At 53.5% G+C, this 22,020-nt stretch overlaps 1 protein-coding gene across 1 annotated transcript; it reads right to left on the minus strand.

The window, feature by feature from the left end:
• Nucleotides 1-1,618: 1,618 nt before the first annotated feature.
• DBH (dopamine beta-hydroxylase) lies at nt 1,619-15,146 on the minus strand. Its single transcript, XM_005529217.2, has 12 exons — nt 14,715-15,146; nt 12,472-12,618; nt 10,929-11,186; nt 9,374-9,550; nt 8,688-8,790; nt 7,321-7,487; nt 6,478-6,621; nt 6,357-6,395; nt 5,542-5,601; nt 4,778-4,905; nt 4,191-4,350; nt 1,619-1,820 (listed from the first exon to the last, which is right to left on the minus strand). Exons 1-12 carry the CDS (start codon nt 15,144-15,146, stop codon nt 1,686-1,688), a joined length of 1,950 nt encoding a protein of 649 aa, XP_005529274.2. The 3' UTR covers nt 1,619-1,685.
• Between the last annotated feature and the right edge of the window lie 6,874 nt (nt 15,147-22,020).

Genomic DNA, 22,020 nt, shown 5'->3' on the forward strand with positions numbered 1-22,020 from the left:
TCAGAATCATGGAGCGGTTTGGTTTGGAAGGGACTTTAAATCCCATCTCATTCCATGGGTTCCATGGGCAGGGACACCTTCCACTATCCCAGTTTGCTCCAATCCCCATCCAGTCTGGCCTTGGACATGTCCAGGGATGGGGCAGCCAGAGTTTTTCTGGGCTGCTGGTGGCACAGGCTGTGGTGTTTGGTGGCCAGCAGGAACACTGTCCCCACAGCCACCCTTGGCCCCATCTGCTGGCAGCTCCCTGGTCCCTTGTGGCATCTTCCCAAAGGTCACCTTGGAGGTGGCTCCTTTTAGCTCCTGACAGAGGGGGGGATGATGGCAGAGAGCTCTGCAGCCTCTGGCAGCTCAGAGTCAGCCTTGGGGGCAGCAGGGAGGGTTTGCCCTCCCACACACACAGTGTGCACTGAAGGGAAGGATCAGCAACTCCCCATCACTGTTCCTTGCTCTGGTCCCCTGGCCAGGCTCTCTGCTGAAGCTTTCACCCGCCTGAAGAAATAATCTCACTCTCTGCTCTTCCCCTTTTTTCCCCCGACTAGGTTTGCTTGGGTCAAACCCTCTTTAGAGCTGATTTCAATTCCTTGCCCTTGTGCCACGAGCGCCATGGGCAAGAGAGTGAACTCTGAAATGCTTTGGTTTTACTGAAAACATTAAAAAACAAGATTGAGATGAATTTTTCTCTTGAATAGGAGGTGACTGCCCTGCCTCTGGCAGGTGGAGGGCAGGGGAGGGGGTGACTGTGGTCCTGTTCTGAGTGAAGGAGCATTCTGCCTCCCTGCCAAGCCAGGCATCCACTCTGTGCCTGCAAGATCAGGTTTTGCTTTAAAAAACCTTTCCTGATGTGCAGTGAGTGCTCTGACCTGAGGTTTTTCTTACACCCGAGGTGGCTGGGAAGGAAACTTGGGGACCACCTGGCCTGGATCCCACCTGTCCCAGGGCAGCAAGGGCAGACACCAAGTTGAGATGGACATGGACTCTCCTGCAGCACCTCCAGCCTCTCGTTTGCTCCTCCTGAATGTTTTCCCTTCGGAGCTCAACAGCAAAAAGCAATTTATTTTACATTAGATATTTAATGGAGCAATTTTTCCTGACAAAAGATTTGTCATTCCCCCTCCCCCCCCATCCCAGAGGTACTGTTTGTTCCCAGTCATTGGCATCTGGTGGCATCGAAAGGAAAGGAGTGGGGGAAGGAGTGTGGTGGGGAGCTGCAGTCCCTGCAGGAGGGAGGGAAATGCTGGGTAGGTGTTGTGACACCCCTCCCTCCCTCCCTGCCACAGCTGCCAGCGTGGGGGAGCACCTGTGGAGCCGTCCTGAGCTACACGGGACCGTGGGGCACCGGCAAGGCTTTTATTGCTCCCACACGTCCCTTTGCCCCGTGCCTCAGTTTCCCCGCTGGCAAACAAGCTCCTTCCCCCCTCCCTGAGGCCGCACAATAGCAAACCTCACCGTTATTATTCCGGGGGTGGGAAGCAGCATTACTCAGAGCCAGCATTGCTAATAACGCACTAAATATAGCGCTTCCCATCCCAGGAGGACTTTCTGAACCGTGCCTGTTGAGCTCTGACCCCCTCCGGAGGCAGGGCCAGGGCACCGGCTGGCACCGCTGTGTGGGGCAGGATGCGGTGGGATGGAGGGATGGAGGGATGGAGGGATGGAGGGATGGATGCTCCTGCCTGCTGGTGTCAGTCCCTGCGGAGCTGGCTCAGCTGGAGGGGGACGGGGACAGCGGGCTGAGGTCCCGGGGCGGGCGGGCAGCGGGGGCCGGGCTCCCGGAGCCTCCCGGTGATGCGGGGCAGCGGCTGCTTCTCCCACTCGCCCTGCAAGAGAGGAGGTCAGCGCTGTGAGAGCACGGAGGGTGCAAACTCATTCCCCCAGAAAGGGAGGAAGGTGTTGGAGGTTCGGTGTTTGTCTGCTTGGAGAGATGACACGAGCTTTAACGTCTGAAGTGGTTTTTAGCCCAAATCAGGGTGTTTTCTCATGAGACATCACTAATTATTCCTAGTGCAGAAGCACCTACACATCCCCTGAGTGGCACAGGCGTCTGAGGTGCTCCATGTTCCACAAATGCACCCCAGCTGGGGAGTTTCCACCCCAAAAAGCGTTACCTGCCAAGTCAGGTGGAGACAGCTCAAACCAGGGACTCCCACAGTCCCACCATGCTCTGGAAAACGCTCCCTCAGCAGGTACTGGCAGGAATTTCCAGCCGTGGAGCAGGAGGGATGCAGAAGCCTGGCTGAGGTGCCACAGAGCAGAGCCAAGGAAGGGCTGTCACAGCCATCAGGGCTCCTGGTGACCACAGCCAGGACAAATCCCCCCACTCTGTGCATCCCTGGAGGCACTTTGTCCTGGGGATGCTCCCTGCAAAAAGCAACCTGCCAGGTGCAGGCGGTGTCCAGGGCTGAGCCTGCTGAGCAGGATCTAACTCAGATGTGACACTGGCCTAGCCTGGTGGCTGGTGGAGATGTGGGCAGCTCAGAGTGCCTGGGGAGGCTCAGCTCCAGGGTGGTGATGCTCTGGTTTGGCTGTCGGCTGCGTGTTCATGTGGAAATGTCAGCGAGAGGCTAAGCTGCAGGGTGAGCAGGAGGAGGGAGGTCTGGAGAGGAGAGGTAGAGCCGTGAGTCATCAGCAAGATGAAAGTGGAATTTATGTTTTCAGCTGAAATTTCTCCTGGTATGTCAAGCAAAACGGGCCAGAGCCTGCAGCAGCACCAGGAAAACCCTGCGGAATGATGGAGTGGGATGGAGGGACCTTTCCAAAGCACATGGGGAGTGAGCAGAGAGGGGACAGCATTGCAGGGGAGCACCAGCTGGAGAAACAACTCCTCTCCTGTGCCCTTATGGCTTAGAGGAGCAGTTAAGCATCCTTGGGGTGCTCCTGCTCCAGGGCTCCGCTCCAGCCCTGAGCCCATCTGCTGCAGCATCTGCCCTGCTGATACATCCCAAACCCTGAGCCTGCTTTTTGGAGAGATCAAAGGCATTGGAGTGTCGTGAGAGTTGTGTTTTTCAGTGCTTTCAAGTGGAAATCAGAACAGAGAGAGTTTACTGCAAGCCCTCAAGGGTGCAGGGGAATTTGGGGATGACACCATCCCCGCTGCTGTTCACCAGTGTTACCTTGAGATTTGGCTCGATAGGTAATAGCACTCAGTTCCTTCCAGAAATCATCAGATTTGGGATCACTGAACTGCAAGAACATGAGCTTAATTAGAAGCTGGTGCTTTTCTCTTGGCAGAAACAGTGTGGAATAAATGAGATATCTCCCAAGTTAGGCTCGCTCTGAAACCCCAGTGGGGCAGAGGCTCCTTCACCCTCATTGCAATGCTTGTGACCACTTTGTGCCAGCATTGGCTCTGGTCTCCTCAAGTCCCTTCCTGACAGCCCCCAAGACCTCTCTGAAATCAAGAGAGTTGTCTGGGTCATAAATTAAGAGGTTTAATTCTTAATTCTCCTGCTGCATAGAGGTTCTGCACCACTTCTGTCCCTGCAGCAAAGCTCTGCATGGCTGAGAGGTGCCTGGTGTCCAGTTCCAGGAAACTGGAAAGGTTTCTGCCCACTCCAGAGTGAAACTTTGCTAAAGGGAATTTACTGTGGCAGAAAGCTGATGGTCAACCCTGCAATCAGCTCAGCATCCTCCTGTGCTGCAGTGGAGAGCACTGGATCCAGGAACAAGGTATCATCCAAATTTATTACACTGATAAATGGCATTGGAAGCTGATGATCACCATCATCATCATGTCCCCATGTCTCTGGGCCTGATTTTATTTTACAGACCTCCCAGTCCTTTATCCTTCACATTTTGCTGGGTCACCACATTCGGAGGCTGCACAGATGCTGTGCGTAATGAACTCGCTCTGCTGGGACCTGGGGTGATTTGCCAAAATCCTAAAAACCACCTCATGTTTCTCCTTGGATCTGGCCCTACTTTCCCAGTCAGCAAAAGCAGCCTCCAAATCACTCTATGCAAATGCATCTCCTAACTGGATCTGGCTGGGAGCATCCATGGTGGGCTCCAGATGTACTGTCTAAGCACAGAGCAGGACTGGGCTCCATGTCCTGCATCAGCCAGGGATTTCCAGGCAGGTCCAGTCCCCTGCCCTGAGCCTACTGGGTTTCGATGTGTCCTGAGCACCTCAGACCCAACTTACACCTGGGAATTCTGTCGGGAAGCTTTGGGAGTGAGGCTGTACCTACCGGGAACCGGACTGCAGAGGATTTGTTGCAGTGCATGGAGATCGGAGCAAAGCCGTAGAGGGATTTCAGCACATCCCTGTTGAAGGTGTTCCAGGGGATGGAGTAAAACTGCTGTGGGACAGACACCTGTGGGCACATGCAGATCTCCTCATCGTTAAACCTGGGCAGGAGAAAGGCCACGCTGAAACACAGCAGTGCTGTGCCCTTCCAGAGCTGCCTGTGACCAATTCCTCCCCGCCTGAGCAGTGACCTGGAATGGCTGTGAGGGCAGCCAGCACCTGCAGGGCAGGATTTGGGACCAGCCCATGGGTAGGACACCCTGTGCAAGGTCAACATCTCCCTTCTCCTCATGGGTGGATGGCTGCAGCCTGCTCCCCTGGCACAGATCCTTGGTGTCTGCCCCGGGTTATAAGGAATATTTTGCATTTATGCACTTGGCTGCACACCGATTCTTGCTGAGAAGTCCCTCCCATGGACTTCTCCCCCTTCCTGGTGGTTCTCACTACACAATCACCCTCAAAACCCTGGCTGTGGCTTTTGTACACTGGTCCCTGTCCCCCCAGCCCTGCTGTGCTGGGGCTCTTTACCTGTTCACGAGGTTGAAGTAGCGGTGCAGGTAGCCTGGATCCACAGCGCTTTTGCACAGCTCCAGCTGGGTCTGGGGGTAGTAGTGCACGTAGTTCACACACATCTCTTCCAGGATGCCAAACCCTCCCTGTGGCACAGGCAGGAAGGTGAGGGAAGCGAGGCCTGGCTGTGCCCTGCTGGGGCTGCACAGGGGCAGGGAGGGCTGGGGAGCACAGGGTTCACATGCATCTATACCCAAGATCTCTATCTATTATCTGTATCTGGATATCTAGAGAGATAGAGATAGATATTCACACCCCTTCAGGTGCATGGCATGGGCAGCTCTCTGCTTGTCTGCCCTCTATGCAAGAACAGACTTCGAGGCTAGACTGTGTGGTTTACATTAAAATGCAGATTTCCTATAATCCCTCTGCTATATTTAGTCTTGTCCCTGTTGATGGTACCTCTGACAGGCTCTTTTATTTTCTTTTTCCCACTGCCTATGTAAGGAAATAACATGCACTGTCAAAAAGTGGCACTTCTCTTTAATTACAATTAATCCCCAGTGGAACAGTTTGTGATGGGAATTAGAGTGACACATGCTACTTCACAATTAGCACCTTCACATCCCCGCTGCAGGCAGCAGAGCCTTACGAGTTCCCTTCTTCCCACCCTCCCCTTGCTTCTGTGATTGAGCCTGGCTTCTTGCAGGTGCCCATTCTGGGGGTGCCCCCAGCCCACCCTGGGTTGCCCCCAAAGGCAGGGGAGCTGCCCCTGCACTCACCACGGTGGCTCTGCTCCGATCCTCGGTGTTGTATGTGCAGGTGGTGATGAGTTCATCGCCCTGGGGGGATCAAACACAGGAAAATTTAGGGTTTGGGGAGTGTTCCACATAGAAATCTCTGCTCCCCATATCAGGAGCCTTCAACCCCACAGGAGGCCTTGCTAAAACTGCCTCCCCCGTGGAGACTCCCTAGGGATGGTGTTTCCTGCTTTCCTCGCTTTTTAAGAATTCCTGCTGGGTTGAAAACACCTTAAAATTGCACTTAGGCAAGAGCTTGAAGTGCCAGATCTGCAGCCTCCGTGCCACAGTCAGTGCTGAGGACCATGGGGACACCCCAGGGCACAGCCCTGGGCATGGTTCCAGTGGGTGCTTTCAGCAGCCTCGTGAGGCAGAGCAGCTTCAGGAACTTCCCTCAGCTTTGCAGTCAGGTCCTTCCCCATCTGAAGAGCCCTGGGGCAATTTCCAGCCCTGTTTTCCCACCCACTCCCACTCTGATGCCGAATCTCTTCCTCTCCTTCCATCAAGCAAGGACAGAGGGCACCTCCATGGCTCATCCTCACCCCCTGAGGAGCCTCCCTCTGCCAGACGAAGCCCAGCTAAATTAGGAGCCTAATTTAGCTCCTGGCTACCCACACACCAGCTCTATGCCATATGACAGGGGGCCTGCTGTCCACAAAGCATCTGCGTGGAGATGGCAGATACCACCCAGGGACCCTCCCTCCAGCCCCCCTGGGAGTCCCCAGATGGGATGGGGTGATGGAAGGAGGCAGGGGACTCAGGGCCACGGGATCAGGACGGTTTTTGGAGCAACTCACTGGAAAAACAGCGACCACTTCCTTCAGCATGCGGATCTCCTGGGAGCGGAGGAAAGGGGACACATGAGAGCAGTGCCACAGTGGCACTGTGCCCAGGGGTGACACCCTGCAGCCCCTGTACCTGGAAGTGAGGGCTGTAGTGTCTGTCAGCATTCACAACCTGCCGCTCCCTCCCGTCCCGGGACAGCACCGTCACCACTTTCCTCCCTGCCAGGTGTGTGTGGAGCTGGGAGGCAAAGATGCGGATGCCGGCAGCGGGAAGAGCCTGGGGAAAAAAGGAGGAGAGGAAGGGCAGCTCAAGCCCCCGTGGCCAGTCCTGTCCCTCTCCCCTCCCTCACATCCCCTTGCTGTGTGCTGGGAACTTGCTGTCCCTGTTCTGGCTCTCACAAGGGGTTTAGGGGATCACTGTACCCCTGGGAAAGCATCTCAGCAAGCTCCTTGCAGAGGGACAAATCCTCATTGCTGCCAAAGCAGCGCTCCAGGGCTGAGCCAGACCGTGCTTCCTTCCCTGCCCTCCTTAGTGGTGGCACAAATGATTCCTCATGGGTAGGCCCTACAAAAACACACACTGAAACTTCCCTGAGAGGGCAAGGTGGGCCCTTTTGAACCATCTTTGAAAGAGTTCCTGGCAAGATCCCCAGGAACAGGAGCCAATTTTCCCCATCCCTGTGAGGGAAAGCACCACTGGGACACGGCCAGCTCAGTGTGTTTTTATGGGAATGGTACCCCAGGGAGCTGGAGCAGATGGCTCCCCAGGAGAGCCGCTTCCAGGAGGATTCAGCACATCCTAACCAGCTGCTCTGTTTATTGTACACAGCAGATTTTTCTTTCCAGCACTACCCCACGGCGAGTTTAAAACTTCAAACTGGGAGCCTGGAGATTGGTGCTGCCTGGAGCCAGGGAAAAGCCACGGGCACCCTTTCCTCTCTGAGGTGCAGGCAGGCTGGAGGGGACAGGCACTCACCAGCTGGGTGCATTTATCAGTGCAGTACCCTGTGAGGATGAAGTTGTCCTCTCCAGGGGGAATGGCCATCACTGGGGTGTACACCAAGCCCAGCTCCATGATTCCAGCATCATAAGGACGAAGCGTGGCCGTGTAGTACAGACGGATCCCTGAGGAGTCACGGCGACCTGGTGGGCCAGGGGACAAGGACAAGTCACTGCAGGGACAAGGTCAAAAGGTAAAACAAAGAAGGACAGGTAAAAAAACGATGCTGTGCTGCTTGGAAAGCCCCTCCTCCAGCTTCCTTCACCTGTTTGAAATTGTTTTAAATCCTACAGATTTTTGTGCAGGTCTTCACTGAGTGACCCCAGATGCACCTGGTTCCCCAGCGAGGGCACTGACCTGAGGCTGAATTGTCCCAGGACAGCAAGGTGAGGGCTGCCTTTGGAGAGCCCAGGGCAGAGGGACAGAGCATGGGGTGCTTTGGAGGACTCCCTCAGGAATGTGGCTCATTGCAGCTTCTATAATGGGTACATCCCAAAATCCCGAAAGGCCACGCAGGCAAAGGGAAAGAGCAGGGTCAGTAGGTCAGGAGGGGTTCAGGCCAGCTCTGAGCTCCCTGTCTCCAGGCTGGAGCCCACCCAGGGATAAAAATAACGGGGGAGACACTATTGGTTAACACGCAAAAGCAGATAAATGATGGAAGATGTGAACTCTGTATTTATAGCCATGTTTCTTCTCGAGTTGCCGAATGTGCTATGATTGATCCACAGTACATATGCTCTGGCCTCCTAAAAATATACTTGGGTAGTCAAGAAGCTGCTTGTTTTTATGGTAATGAAGAAACTGGGTTGTTTGGAATCCTTTTTTTTTCCACTGTGTCTCCTGACAATGTTATCGAAGCAGGAGAACAGGAAAACAACATCCACATCCCCCCCTCCCCAGGCAGCCTGGTCTCTCTGGTGACTTGGCACTGCTGTCACTCACTCTGAGCTCAGACCCAGCCCCACAACTTTTTGTGGAAACTGGAGGGACTCCTGAGACAGCTTGGCTAAACCCTGGTGTTGCCCTGGATCACATCCTTGCAGGAACTCAGTCAGGACAATTCTCTGCCTGCAGGCTCCTTTCCCAAGCCTCCTTCCCCACCTCTGGGCCACAGGCCAGCCTTCAGTGAGGATGATTGCTGAGACCAAAAAACAGCAGCATGGTGGGGATTTAATGTATTCTTCCTGCAGGGACAAATCTGGACCATCAGCCCTCCAGGAAGTTGAGAACAGGGCCATGGTTTAGGCCACAGGCCTCCCCAGAAATCCTTCCCTGGAATTTCCCCAGCTCTCCTGCCATGGTCTAACAGGTAAAGCAATGGGCAGCACCACCCAGCCCCTCACCTTTGAACACCAGGGGATTGTGGTAATGGATCTCCAGACGCAAATATCTGGAGGAGCCTGGGCCACCAAAGGCAAGACCTGCTTCTTCAGGGTAATAGAAAGCCTGGAAGCAGAAGGGAGGGTGTTAGGGCAGCAGCGAGGTGGCTTTCCTGGGAACAAGGCTGGAAAGCCTAAGGGAACGTGGGGGCATAATCCTGACCCACACCAAGGGCCAAGGGACTTGATTTGTGCCCTTGGTTGTGCTTGGAGAGCTGTCCTTGCTTCCAAAAGCTTCTCTCATCCCACATGCAGTGACACAACACCTGAGTGTTGTCACAGAATCATAAAACACCCTGAGCTGGAAGGGACCCACCAGGATCATCAACATCCAACTCCTGGCCCTGCACAGGCCAGCCCCAGGAATCCCACCATTGCCTGAGAGCGCTGTCCCAAGGCTCCTTGAGCTCCCTCAGGCTTGGAGCCACGGCCATTCCCTGGGGAGAACCCCACCCCACTGATTTATGGCACCAAAGAGGAGGAGGGCTGAGCTGAGGTAGGAAATCCAACACACCCAGGAGGGGCTGGGAAGGTCAGACGGGGCTGAAGCCAAACCCCAGCAGAGAAGAGGGCGGCCCCAAAGTGGGATGGGGATTGGGAGGCAGCAGGGCAGTTGTCACCCAGGGTGACATGTCCCTTGTCACACCCACCTGTGCTCCCATGGCCCAAGCTGCCAGCACGTGTCTGCAGTAGTTGAGGCGTTCTGGCTTCATCTTGGAGTCACAGGGCCCGTTGTAGTGGGGGAAGCTGTCGAACTCGGCCGCGCACTGGAAAACTTCCATGTGGTGGACAAGAGCCTCGTTGCCCGCCGTGACCACTGGCTCGTACTGCAAAGCAGGTCCAGGGAGGAGAGGACACACTGAGAGCCCATCCCTGGGGCCTGCAGGCTCCACGAGGAGCCAGGGCAGGGCTGTCTGGGGCCTGCTCCCAGTTTCTGACACAGGATGGGGAGGGAAGGTTGCTCTGGGCATGAGGCACCAAGGACCAAGAGCTTTCACCTCAGATTTTGGTTATGGCAGGGTTAAGCATCTGGGTACTTCAAGAGAGAAACAACTTGTTATTAGTGCCCAAGGAGCATTTAGGTCAGTTGTGGAAATATTTAATTCCTTGGCTTGCTTAGGGACCAACCCAGGGCCCACCAGAACCCACAGAGAGCCAGCTCATCCCTTCTCCAGCAACAGATGGGGATCAGCAGAAGATCTTGGTCTGTTGTGTGGTGTCCGAGTCCTTTATCAGTTTTGCAGGGCTGAGGTGGCCCTGGAGATGTTGCTTTTTCCTAAAGAGAGTCCTGGCTGTGCTGCTGCTGTAGCTCTGCCTGCAGTTCACGGGTTTTGTTTCCATCCAACGTCTGCTTGGGACATTGGGGGTGGGATTTGGGGTAGAGAGAGTGACTCAAGCCTGAGGAACATCTCTGGCTAAAAGTGCCAGCTGTAGAAGTGATCTGCAGCAGCGGGAAGGTATCAGAAGTTATGCACTTCTTACTTACACACAGATGATTCACTTCACACCATCTGTCAGAGAGAAAATCCTCCTTCTGAGCCTTCCTTTGCAGTCTCTCCCCTTGAAACCACTGAGCGCTCGCTGCAGCTCGAGTGTCTGAAGGTTTTCCTTCTCCCCATGGTGTGGTTTGACTCTGGATGTGCCAGGTCACCTCCTTAGCCACCCCCACACCTGCTGGGTGCTGTCCCAGCATCTCCTGCTTTCCTCAGGGCTGCCAGCAGGTTTATGCTTTTTTTTTTTGCAGGAGATGGCCCAAGCAACACGTCTGGCCAATGCCCACAAGTCACATTTATGTCTGTAACTCTTTTCTACCAACTATGCCTCATCTTTTAGGAGCCAGGTCCTGTCCTGGCTTGCTCTCCCAGTGCTCACCAGCCTTGTTCTCCTGTTTCCTGTGTTTTTATGCTCCTAATGGCTCTCTGTGTGCTAAAATCCTGCTGTGGGTCTGTTCCTTCTGCAGAGAACCTGCCCTGGAACCTGCTGGAAGTGCCAGGTGGGAAAACATTACCTGGTCCCCTCCTGCTAAGACTCTCTAGGAGACATGAGGACGCTACTGACTGGTGGGGAGGACTTGGAAAAGGTTTTGGGACCACATTTGGAAAGATGTCAGGGTGTGAAACCCTCCCTGTGACATGGAATTTGCAGGATGTGAACACAATGACTGATCCAGCCTGGGGACAGCAGCCCTTTTCTCCCACCTCTTACCATGATGATGTGGTGTTTGGGGAAGCCCTCTGGGAGTTCTGCCATGTAGCACCAGTAGGTCGTCTCCTGGCTGGGAATGACAACATCTGGGGCTGTTATCTCCATGGTCTTCATGTCACTGGGCAGCTCAGGGATGCTGATGTTGGGTTTTAGCAGCTGCACCCTCTGCAGCCCCCCGTGGAGGGCAGAGACGTTGATGGCTTGCAGGGAATGCACCGGTTTCTCCAGGATGCCGTAGATCAGGTGCACGGTGCCATCCTGAAGCCAGAGCAGACTGCATCAGCGGGTTTTTCATGCACAACAGGAGCTGGTGGCACCATTAGCACCGGCACTGGTGGCATGAACCCAGAAATGGGTCAGGGCCCCACTCTGACTGCACCAGTAGCTCACTCTGCTGTGCTGTCCCAGGAAAGCTCTACATTGCAGGGTGTTTCTCCAGCTGATGTGGTCGCTGAGGGTTCCCTACCAGGCAGGAGAGTCTGAAAAGTTTTTCCCATCAATTCCAAAAGGGTGACACATCCTCCAAGTCCCTCATGAGCTCCAGGCTGGGACAAGCCCATCAGTGCAGGGCTCATTCTGCCCCCCTCCAGCCCAGCAATAGCCTGGAGGGGTAACAGCAGAAACAAAACTTCTCCCTGAAGTCCTCCCTTTTCTTCCAGCTTCCTCTCAGGTGGAAGGTACCACAAGCTCTGCTGAAAGTCTACTGCAACCGAGAACACTGAGAGCTTGGGACTGGAGATGAGGGAGAAAGGAGAAGGAGAACAATCTTTTCCTAAAGTATCAGAGAATAAAGACCAGCAAGTGTTTTCATGGTTCACAGACACAGATTGCTCCCTCCAGGGCTCTCAGTGTTTTGGCAGATGGCAGACACTTCTCATCACAAGAGCTTTTGAACACCAGCAGCAAAAACTCGAGGACACTCTGTGCCCACATTGGCTCTAAAATATCCTGCCCACAAAGGCTTTCATGTGAGATGAGCCTTGCACGGATTCATGCCTGCAGCCAGGGCCTGTAGCTGAGACCCTGAGCTGTCTGACATCCCCACTGGGAAGGTTTACCCCAGATCCCAGCTCAGAGAGGAGTGGTGGATGCAGAGCCAGGGAGACACCACCGAGCCACACAGGAGCACAGAGCAGCACCTCTATTTGCTGTCCCTTTGTCCCAGCTCCTGTCACAACTCTCCTGTTTGCCTCCTGTTGATACACCCACCCCTCTTCGTAACACTCCCAACAGTTGGCTCCAGACTGCGGAGCAGAGTGATGCAGGAGGGATTTATATAGACCCAATGCATGTTCAACAGGAGCTGATGATGCAAACGAGCTAAAAGCTCCACTTGAGAGAGCTTTTGAAGGGGTTGTGAATAGATGGTGCCAAACATTACTCATGGGCCAGGGCTGACATCTGTAGCTCACTTCCTCTCTGCCTCACACAGCACCAGCACCTGATGCTGTGCTCAAACAGGCACATCCCTGCAGGACAGGTCTGGAGCTGTGCCCCAGGGCTGGGATGGGGCTGGGGCTGCCACACTGGGGTGATGCCATACCTCTATCAGGTAGTCCTTGGGGTCACAGGTGCTGAAGGCTCTTCTGAAGAGGAGGTAGAGGCCCTCAGGAGCCCTGCGAGCCCCAAGGAGCTGATAGTCCTGCTGGGAATCCATGTGGAGCTGCCCCCTGGCATCGCTCCAGGCATCCTGCAAGAGAGAGAGCAGCCTGCTCAGCCAAGAGGTACCTCCAGAGGTACCACAGGTCCTCCTGTCCACCCTCAGCATCCCAGAGGTGCAGGAAACCTGTGCTTTGGTTGCTCCATGCCCACCTCCAGCATCTCCTGGGCAGATCCATGCTGGAATGGCCTTTGCCACGGGATCTCTAATGCTCAGGCACACCTTGAAACACCTGACCCAGCACTAACAGTCTGCAGAAAGACCCTTCCAGGCTGAGATGGGAGTGGGGAGAGGTCGGGAAGGGAGGAAAGCCCCCAGGGACACCTGAAAGTGTTGCTTTGGTCTGTGCTGTATTTTGGAGGTGTTTGTTCTGGAAGGGAGTGCTGGACTCTCCAAAACCCTTGGCACAAAGCAGCCTCCCTCAGTTTAAGATCAAATCCTTGCTAGAATATAATGTCAGCTCTAGGAATTGCTGCCTCTCTGCAAAATCCTTAATTTCTTGTGGCCAGATTGTTCTGGCAGCCCAGCCCAGCCTCCCAAAACCCACTTGTTCTAGAGGATGATGAGAAAGCCACCCCAGGAAGCAAAGCAGTAGGGTATTCCAGGGTTTGAAGGTTTGGAGTATAAAGTCCTGTGATAATTTGGATTTGAACAGGGCTGTTTCTTTGATCTTTTGTTTCTCCTGTGGGTCTCCTGTTTACTCAGAGAAGACACCCAGGAAGCAGCTGGCTGTAAGTACACAAGTGGCACTGGTTCTCTTATCTTGGGAGGCAAAACCAGAAGAAAAAGGATAAAGCAACTTGGCACCATTTCAGCCAGAACTATAGAGTCATATTTCCAGAACATATTGTCCCTGGAGGGGGAGAGGGAAATCAGCTCCATGGAACTCCCATGACATTTGTTTTCATAGGAATATGGAGCGCAAGTTAATCTCACAGTACATGGGGGGCTGAGCAAATTTGGATCTTTTTAACAGCTGACACATTTATCCAGAAGAAAAGTCGCTGGGAGAGAGAAAAGCAGGGCTGGAGAAATTTATTGAGATCTCCTTGCAGGATGCTGTTCAGCGCCAAGTGAAAGAGAAAACCCGAGCGCTGCCGGGTGTTTCACTCAGTGCTGCTTGTCTTTGGGCAAGCACATGAAGGCAGATTAGAAATGATCCTTTATGTCTTCTTAACATGCTGCTGTGACATTCTGGAGCATTTGGGCCACCACAGACCCTGAAAAGCTGGTAATTAGAAGGAAAACAGCACAGATAACAAACCCTTCTTTTCATGCTTTCATTTCACCACAGATCACATTGCGGCTGATTGCAGAAGAATGTGTTTCATGGTTAATTTGAAGTAAGCAGAGAGGTAAAATTTAACTTACTGAAAAGCCTTACATGGGCAAAAGTGGGAATTGCTTTCTGCAGCCAAGCACAATCGCAGTGAGCCTGATGTGGTGGGCTGGGAACAGGGCTGGGAAAACCCCCCAGCCAGGAACCCAGCAAACAGACAGTGGCACCAGGGATGGAATTTGCAGCAGCAACAGCAAACAACACAACTGGAATCGGTCTTCCCTGCAGTCCCATTTACATATCACCCAAATATATTTACACCTTTGTTTTCTGACAGCTCTCCAGGCTGCCCTGATATCCCGTTGATCCCTATGGATGCAACTCACAGCCAAATTTTTCCTGCTGGCAGGAGCAGCCTCTCTGCCTGGTGACTTCTGCCCTTTCTCAGAGCCATTAATGGGAGCTGTGGTTAATTTTTAATGTGACTGGCAGCAGCACACGAGTGGAGCAGGGTGTCGATGCATCTTCTGTGTGTGTGTGTGTGTCTTTGCAGCTAAACACAGCAGAGACATCCAGCTCCTGGTTCCCTCAGCCTTGCTGATGTGCTGCTGTGTTTATTCTTTTCTCTTTTGGGTTAATCCCCATGCCAAACCCACCATGTGGATCTGGTCTGTGGGGTCCTCTGGGGTAGAAGCCCCCAATACCTTCTGGACCCTGAGTAGCGGGGCTGGCCCAGCGTGAGCCGTGCCCTGTACCCCACTCTACCAAACCACGAGCCAGATTCAGAGAGTTGCATTCACAGGGAGGGAACCCCAAAAACATCCTTGCAAACATTCAAGTGACTCACCCCAAAGTAGGAGTTGTGCCCGTCGCTCCAGAGCACGGCCAGGTCCGCGTTCTCAAACTCGCCCCTGTCCGACATCCCGAAGAGGAGCCCGAACTGCAGGTCCCGGATGAGGAGCTGGAAATGCACAGCTTGCTCGGGGTAGCTGACGTTCCAGGAGAGCTCCAGCAGCCCCTGGGGATCCAGGGGCACCGTGTAGGGGAAATCACTCTCGTGGGGCACCGAGCCCTGCAGAGCCACCACCAGGATGACCAGGAACGCCGCCACCATGGTGAAGTACATGGATACCATCTCCCGCAGCTTGAGGCTGGGGCAGGAGCAGGGCTTGCTCTTGGAATTCTGCATCCTGCCAGGACAGCACCTGATGCCTGGCTGTGCCCATTTATGTGCTGGTCCTCCTGGGCAAGCTGGGTAAGTGATACTCTTTAATTGCATTTATCTGTTGGGAAATTGGACTGGTGTATTGACCCCCATCAGCTCCTGGCCAAACGCTTGTCATCTGCTGTCTCCCCTTAATTGGCTCTAATTGCACATGGACATTATCAATAGCAATTGGATTTGACTGGGCTGATGTGATTCGCTCTTAAATCTTCCTTTGTGGCTGGGAAGGGCTGTTTGCTCACAGGCTGCTCTGGCTGAGCCCTCGTGGACCTGCTGTGCTGCTTGTGGTGCCTTTGGTCTGTGTGTCCACATAACCCAGCCTGGGATCACCCCAAAGGTGGCCAGAGATGAGAACAAAGGACTCTGAGCCTTGCCTGAGCTCCCAGGCATTAAATAATACTGACAGGGTTTGAAATATTTCCCCTGCAAAGCTCAGCACCAGAGGAAATGCTGATTTCCCTCAAACAACAAGAAAAGACGTGTCTTCTCTCCTCTCTCCTCTCTTTTTTTGGCCTTTGTGGGATTTAACTCTGGCCCTTTCAAGCCCAGCAAAGCCCAGCTCCTCTCCCACCCCTCTTTGTACCCATTGAAACCCCTACCTGCCCAGACCACCAGATATATTCAATATTTGTTCTTTCTTTGTAGCACCTGGGACTTTGGCTTCTGTTTAAATACACCTTTAGTCTCTCCCCCCTCCCCTTTCCCATTTGTTTAAGTCTGATGGGTTCTCTTTGGGTTATTAACTTTCCCATGTTAATTGGAATTTCCCCTCGGGTCCCCTCCGAGGCTCGGCTCTCCCTCCTGGTCCTTGCAGCAATGTCACAGCTGCAGATCCGCCTTCCCCAGCCCTGTGTAACGTGAGGAAACGGATTCAGCTCGGTGTTTTAATGAATCATCACTGTGAGCATCCCCACGTTAAAGCTGAGGAGGTTTTACTGTCCTGAGACACAACCATTACTCAGGAGCGTGTCAATTGATCCTGGCCGTCTCTCCTTGCCGGGTGACCCGCTGCTCGCAGGGTTTGCTCTCTCCTTCAGCCCCACCAGGCAAAAGGCCAAGGCAGAGGGAGGGATGGAGAGCTGAGCTCTCCCAGAGGAGCAGCCCTCAGCCCCATCCCTCCCCCAGTGACTCCAGTGCACGGCCCAGTCTCACACCAGCCCTCCCACTGCTGCTTAAAAGCCTTAAAAGCATGTCTGGATAGCAGGAGGTTGCCTGAGGTGCCTGGGAATGCTCCCAGCGTGGCATCTCTGCGGTTCTGCTCACCCAGGAGCTGTTCCTGGGCTCTGCCCGAGGAGCTGCATCTGCACCTCAACCCATCCACGGCTCTCTTCACCTTCCTGAAGGAGGATGCAGCATTTTCCCCTTTTTCTGAGGCTCCTGGGCTCGTTCCTGGACACACTGAAGGCATCAGATGGATGTCCCTCATCCCTCAGCCCTGGTGCTCCAGCACTGCAGAAGTCTGGCTGCCTTACAAAAGCCCCATAGAACAGATTTTTGTCCTTCCCTATCCCTGATCTCGTCCAAGAAGATTCACCCACTTGTCCTCCTCTCTTGGCTTCGTTTCCTCGTTGTAAAGAGAAGAAGCTGAGCTGCCAAGCACGGCAGGAAGGCAAAGTGATCCTCACCGGGGGCAGGAGGGGGTCCTCAGCTAACAAGTTCTGCCTCCCTCTATCAGAGATGAAACCCCAGGTTGCTGGCATGTGCAAGTGGAGTTCCTGAGCTCTCCTGTACAGGAGGAATTTGCAGTGGAACAGCAGAACACGGACAGGTCAGCTTGAAAACAGCTGAACTTTGCAGATAAGCACTGAAAATTTATTTGAAGAGAGAAAAAAAAATTATGTACATCTCTCTCTCTCTCTCTCCCCCCCCTCCCGCCCCCTTCAGTTTCTCTAGAGTCGTGGCTCATAAATCCAGGCAAGGAGGATCCAGCTTTCCACTCATTTCTCAGAGTGTTTATTTTAAGACTTCCAGGAGATGTAGAAGCGCCAGAGTTTCCTGACTTGGAAACTTGGCCCATTTGGGAGCAGCATTCACGAGAGGGCTGTGGGGTGGGAGCTGTGGGTCCTGCCCTTTCCGTGAAGGCAGAGGAGCCACTTTGTGCCCGTGTGGGAGCCCCTGAGGAAGGGAACACCACGGGGTTGTGCTGGTCCCTGTGCTGAGATGGGACTCGGGTGTCCCCACACGCCACATGCCCCTCTCCAGGCAGAAAAGATGCGCAGGGAATAAACACCTGGAGTGGGCTGGTAACCCCAGGGCAGGGCTGGTTTGGGCTGCCTGGGCCGTGCTGGATTCTGAATTCCCTGGCAGCAGCATTAAATCCCCACCGGGTGTTGCTGAGCCCATCTCTGCAGAGCCACGTACCCAAACCCTCCTGGGGACCAAGGACCCTGGCCTGCTATTGCCACTCGTGATGCAAAGCTGGGGAGAAGCGGAGGCTTCCAGAGCCTGGCAGTGCCGGGGAGCGGCGAGGTCTGTCCGCCTGGAACTAATCCAGGTAAGGAGTTTAAACACAATTGATGCGCCAAATTAGGGGCTGAAGCAGGCAGCACCCCTCCGAGCTATAATCCATTGCCTCGCTAACAGAAATGGAAATTCAATTTGGGCAAGGGCAGGGAGGGGAGGGAAGCTTTCTGTCTGCTCCCACGGCTGGTGCAGCTCTCCATGCCCCGGGGGCTCCGCTATCCACAGCCCTGTCAGCACCAGGATCGAATTTGCCTGGGTGCTGATGAGGTTTGGCAGTGTCTGAGTCAGGCTGGACCCAGTGTCTGGGTGTGAGGAGGTGGGCTGGCACAGAGGGGATGCTCAGGTGCGTGGGTGACCCTGCAGGGCCACAGGGACCCCTGCCCTGATCAATGTGTGCAATCCCTCTGGCCAAATCCACCCCTCAGGCCCATCAGAGCCGTGGAGCAGCCCCAGGACTCACAGGATCTGTTCCATCATACCCCAAGGTGGGAAAGGTTGTTTATCGTCCTTCCCAAAGGATCTCTTTGCCCAGTCCTGTTCCTGTAATGAATCTGAAGGGATCTGCAGGGTTTTTGTGCACCAGGAGGGCACTGGGGCTGCCAATCTGAGTTTCAATTGGACAGCAGGGGTACAGGTGAGTGCCTACCTGCCCTCCCTAAAGTAGCTTTAGTGTCCCTGTGTCACCTGGGCCACAGCGAGCTGTGAGGTTTTGCAGGGAACCTCCACGTGTGACAGCAGCCTGGGCTGCTCTAACTCACAGATGTGCCACGTGCCAGCCAGGACAGGACACTTGGAGGTGACTGTGATCCAGCAGGGATGGGTGGGAAGAGCCATCCCTTCCTCCTTGCTCTGAGTTTGTGCCTTACTGCACAAATACTGTAACATCCCCCTTGCCAAGCCTCTGCTTGTTCCAGTTTTTTGCTTTCTCCCCACCTGCTTTGCCCTCTTCAGGACCAGATTTTCTTTATTTTACACCCTGGAAGAAAACTTTTGCCTCATCCCCCACGAAATCACATCCAAAGGGGAGCCAGCCCCAGACCTCCTCCACTGAGCCACTCACCCCAAATTTGGGCCAGAACTGGACCTGAGCTGCTCTTTCTCTCAGTCTCTGTTGCTGCTCTGGCACTGAAGGTCAGGACTGGATTGCTCTGACTGAGAAACTCCATCCCTTCTGCCTCTCCTGCTGCTCCAGCCACGCACCCACAGACCTGCAGAGCCAAAGGTGGGTGTCTGGGCTAAGGCACGGTGAGCTGGTGATGGGACAGCAGGAGCAAGGCCAAAATTAGCCAAAGGAAAGCACTGTTAGCTCTTTGGGAGGTGGTGCTGCCCTGCCAGATGCTCCAGGCTGGGTGAGCAGCCAGGCACCTTCCCAGCAGAGCATCCCAGAGAAATTCCCTCCCCAGTGCTGCCGCAGCTGAGCCACCTAATGAGATCTCCTCGCCTGTGCATGCTATATTAGGGTTTCCATGGATATGGTGTCACAAACACTGGGCTGTGGCTTTGTTATATAAACAGGAGAGATTGCCACAAATACCCAAAATATCTGAAAAGGACGGGAAGAGACAAAAGCGTTCTCTGGGTGTGTTTATAAAGCATTGTGTGATCCAAGGGATAGTGCCAGTGGGAGGTGGGAGAGGTTTGAGTGAGCTTTGGGAAGTGGTGTTTATCTGAGGGGTGGTCTCCAACTCAGGAGCTCTGGACACTCACCTTGATCTTCAATGGGATGTTTTTAAATGAACAAAAAGGTGTTGCTGGCTGGGCTGTTCTTGCTCTGCTTGCGCCTGAGGGCTGGGCTGCTGCAGCTCCTGGTGTGACGGGCATCCTTATCCATCAGCAAGTTCAGCCTCACTGAGCCTCACACAGAGCTTGGTCATCCCCTGTTCCTGCCATATGCGAGGGAATCCTGCTTCCTGCAGCTGGTGGGGCCAGGACTGGTGACAGTGGTGAGGATACACAGCCATCAGCTCCCCCAGGACTGCCCACTCCTGACCCTGCTCTGCAGGACCAGCTCATTTTTTACCATCTTAAGTGCAAAAAGTCCCTTTCGTACAGTGGAAAGAATCATGTAATGTGAGGAAAAAGCTGCTCTAGAATGGAGGTGGGATGAAAGGGACACAGAGACATCAGGGTGGCTAAAATTGTATTGCACTCCCACTCCCCTGCCAATAACAACACCAGAAATAAAGTGGCTTTGCAATAACCATCTCCACGCATTGGAACACAGATTCACGTGTCCCCGCAAAAGATGCTCCAGGCAGGATCAACTCCTTGCTCCAGCCTTGCTCTACATGGGGAGCTTGCCCCAGTCCTCCCAGTGGTGATGACTCTTCCCCCAGTAAGTTCAAGTGCAACCCCAAGCATGGAGGCATCCATCAGTGCCTCCCTTTTCCCACCCTCCATGCTCACCACCTCTGGTGACATCCCCAGCCCATGGCTGTGTCAGCTCATTCCTGGCCTTCCAGATGCCTTCCACCATGGGATGAGCATCCATCCATCATCCATCCATCCATCCATCCATCCATCCATCCATCCATCATCCATCATCCATCCATCATCCATCCATCCATCCCTCATCCATCATCCATCCATCATCCATCCATCCATCCCTCATCCATCATCCATCCATCCATCCATCCATCCATCATCCATCATCCATCCATCATCCATCCATCCATCCATCCATCATCCATCCATCCATCATCCATCCATCCATCCATCATCCATCCATCATCCATCATCCATCCATCATCCATCCATCATCCATCCATCCATCCATCCATCCATCCATCCATCCATCCATCATCCATCATCCATCCATCATCCATCATCCATCATCCATCATCCATCATCCATCCATCATCCATCCATCCATCATCCATCCATCCATCCATCCATCCATCCATCCATCCATCCATCATCCATCATCCATCCATCCATCCATCCATCATCCATCCATCATCCATCCATCATCCATCCATCCATCCATCCATCCATCCATCATCCATCCATCATCCATCCATCATCCATCCATCATCCATCCATCCATCCCTCATCCATCATCCATCCATCCATCCATCCATCCATCCATCCATCCCTCATCCATCATCCATCCATCATCCATCCATCCATCCATCCATCATCCATCATCCATCCATCATCCATCCATCATGCATCCATCATCCATCCATCCATCCATCCATCCATCATCCATCCATCCATCATCCATCCATCCATCCATCCATCCATCCATCCATCATCCATCCATCCATCCATCATCCATCCATCCATCCATCCATCCATCATCCATCCATCCATCATCCATCATCCATCCATCCATCCATCCATCATCCATCCATCCATCCATCATCCATCCATCATCCATCCATCCATCATCCATCCATCCATCCATCCATCATCCATCCATCCATCATCCATCCATCCATCCATCCATCATCCATCCATCCATCATCCATCATCCATCCATCATCCATCCATCCATCCATCCATCATCCATCCATCATCCATCATCCATCATCCATCATCCATCCATCCATCCATCCATCATCCATCATCCATCCATCATCCATCCATCCATCCATCATCCATCATCCATCCATCATCCATCCATCCATCCATCATCCATCCATCCATCCATCCATCCATCCATCATCCATCCATCCATCATCCATCCATCCATCCATCCATCCATCATCCATCATCCATCCATCATCCATCCATCCATCCATCATCCATCCATCCATCCATCATCCATCCATCCATCCATCATCCATCATCCATCCATCCATCATCCATCATCCATCCATCATCCATCCATCCATCCCTCCCTCCCTCCCTGCATCCATCCACTTGTTTTCTCTCATCTCTCTCTCCCTATAAATCCAAGCTGACGTCTTTCCAAGCTTCAACACTTGACCTGTGGTGGAGATTCCCAAATTCCATAAGGAAAGATTTGTTTTATCATTTACAAACACACCAAAACTAGTTTTTCCCTCTTCAGACACAACATACCCTGCACTGCACTCCTGCATTTCCTACCATCCCTGATTTCACAGGACCTCTCTTAATTTCCCTGAAGAGTTCTGTCCCACCTCTGCATTGGCAGGGAAGAATTCTTCTCCAGCTTGGTTGGAAATCACAGCAAAAGGAGCTGGAATGTGCTGTGGGCATGGCTTCAGGGCTGCCTGCCACATGAATTTCCAGGAGGGTGGATTGGTGCTGAGCCCTCCTGCATGAAGCTCTGCTCTTTGGTGCCAACCTTTCTTGCCAACCTTTCTTGCTCTTCCTCATTTTCTGGCACTGAGGTGCTTCCTGAGGATCCCACAGCAAGCTGGATCAGCATGGAGAGGAGCAGATCCAGGAGAGGACACAGGGCCAAGAGAGCCTGAGGAGTTTGGAGATGAAGCTTTGTCAGCTTAGAAAAGAGCTGGAGCATTGGATGGCAAAG

This window comes from Pseudopodoces humilis, chromosome 22 (assembly GCF_049639895.1).
Source record: "Pseudopodoces humilis isolate 2021_Gansu_Grassland_sample_001 chromosome 22, ASM4963989v1, whole genome shotgun sequence".
Taxonomy (NCBI): Eukaryota; Metazoa; Chordata; class Aves; order Passeriformes; family Paridae; genus Pseudopodoces; species Pseudopodoces humilis.